Genomic DNA, 2,073 nt, shown 5'->3' with positions numbered 1-2,073 from the left:
AAAAACTGGATCAGAATGGGAAAACACATTTCAGATAGTGGGGCAAGTGGAGACAGTAGAAGTGGGCCTGTGGTCTGGGTTATAATGTGGAAACTGCAGTGGTTTCCTCATTTGGGATTATGTGCTGGTTTCTCAGGAGAGTGTCCCTGTTTGGGGGTAAAATGTACCAAAGTATCTCGTGTGAAGTGGCAAATTGTGGTAAAGAAACGAGGGCTGGGGAATCTGAGTGTGGAGATAACTAGTATTTGTGCTGCCGTGACAAGTTTACTGCACACTTGAAATCACTGCAGAGTAACATACTCCTCCAAACAACCATGTCCTCCCCATACCACAGAAGCAGAGATGATGCTGAACTTTGCGATGCAGGCCAATCCCTACCCAGACCCAGCTCACCCATGGCGAAGAGGCCACTTGCTCTTACAGGAGGCTGCATGTGAGCAAGAAGCACATGGGAGGCCTTTATCAGTGGTCACTGTGTCTTGGGTGCAGCAGCAGAAGTGGGATTTGGAATTCCAGTTTTCCACAACAGTCCACAAAAAAAACTTAGAACTGTGAAAATTAATGAAAGGAAGGGGCGCCTGGGGGGCTCAGTCGGTTAAGCGTCCGACTTCGGCTCAGGTCATGATCTCACGGTTCGTGGGTTCGCGCCCCCGCGTCGGGCTCTGTGCTGACAGCTCAGAGCCTGGAGCCTGCTTCAGATTCTGTGTCTCCCTCTCTCTCTGACCCTCCCCTGCTCACAGTGTGTGTGTCTCTCTCTCTCAGAAATAAATAAAATATTTAAAAAATTTTTAAGAAAATTAATGAAAGGAAACCTCTTTGAAGAGGACTGGGGATGCCAAAAGGAGAGGCTAGAAGGGGGAGCTACTACTGTGTCAATCACAGGAACAACTGTCAGTTACAGACCCCAACATTAGAACCCTCCACAGGAGCCGTCTGTGTGTTCGAGTGGACAAAATGGCGAAGATCACCAAGACTCACGAAGATATTGAAGCACAGATTCGAGAAATTCAAGGCAAGAAGGCAGCTCTTGATGAAGCTCAAGGAGTGGGCCTTGATTCTACAGGTTATTATGACCAGGAAATTTATGGTGGAAGTGACAGCCGATTTGCTGGATACGTAACATCAATTGCTGCAACTGAACTTGAAGATGATGACGATGACTACTCATCATCTACAAGTTTGCTTGGTCAGAAGAAGCCAGGATATCATGCCCCTGTGGCATTGCTTAATGATATACCACAATCAACAGAACAGTATGATCCGTTTGCTGAGCACCGACCTCCAAAGATTGCTGACCGGGAAGATGAATACAAAAAGCACAGGCGGACCATGATAATATCCCCAGAGCGTCTTGATCCTTTTGCAGATGGAGGGAAGACCCCTGATCCTAAAATGAATGCTAGGACTTACATGGATGTAATGCGAGAACAGCATTTAACCAAAGAAGAGAGAGAAATTAGGCAACAACTAGCAGAAAAAGCTAAAGCTGGAGAACTAAAAGTTGTCAATGGAGCGGCAGCGTCCCAGCCTCCCTCAAAACGAAAACGGCGTTGGGATCAAACGGCTGACCAGACTCCTGGTGCCACTCCCAAAAAGCTATCAAGTTGGGATCAAGCAGAGACCCCTGGACATACCCCTTCCTTAAGATGGGATGAGACACCAGGTCGTGCGAAGGGAAGTGAGACTCCTGGAGCAACACCGGGCTCAAAAATATGGGATCCTACACCTAGCCACACACCAGCAGGAGCTGCTACTCCTGGACGTGGCGATACCCCAGGCCATGCAACACCAGGCCACGGAGGCGCAACTTCCAGTGCTCGTAAAAACAGATGGGATGAGACCCCCAAAACAGAAAGAGGTACTCCTGGGCATGGAAGTGGATGGGCTGAGACTCCTCGAACAGATCGAGGTGGAGATTCAATTGGTGAAACACCAACTCCTGGAGCCAGTAAAAGAAAGTCACGTTGGGATGAAACACCAGCTAGTCAGATGGGTGGAAGCACTCCTGTTCTGACACCTGGAAAGACACCTATTGGCACACCGGCCATGAACATGGCTACCCCTACTCCAGGT

At 48.7% G+C, this 2,073-nt stretch overlaps 1 protein-coding gene across 1 annotated transcript in view; it reads left to right on the top strand.

The window, feature by feature from the left end:
• The first annotated feature begins 935 nt into the window (after window positions 1-935).
• LOC144221334 (splicing factor 3B subunit 1-like) overlaps window positions 936-2,073 on the top strand; it is a 2,304-nt gene continuing 1,166 nt past the window's right edge. The window contains exon 1 of the mRNA XM_077751839.1: window positions 936-2,071. Coding sequence (XP_077607965.1) covers window positions 955-2,071 — 1,117 coding nt within the window. The 5' untranslated portion in view covers window positions 936-954. The remainder of the gene's footprint in view (window positions 2,072-2,073) is intronic.

Source organism: Crocuta crocuta, unplaced genomic scaffold (assembly GCF_008692635.1).
Source record: "Crocuta crocuta isolate KB4526 unplaced genomic scaffold, BGI_CrCroc_1.0 scaffold1838, whole genome shotgun sequence".
NCBI classification, from domain to species: domain Eukaryota; kingdom Metazoa; phylum Chordata; class Mammalia; order Carnivora; family Hyaenidae; genus Crocuta; species Crocuta crocuta.
This window is presented reverse-complemented; position numbering and strand designations above follow the sequence as displayed.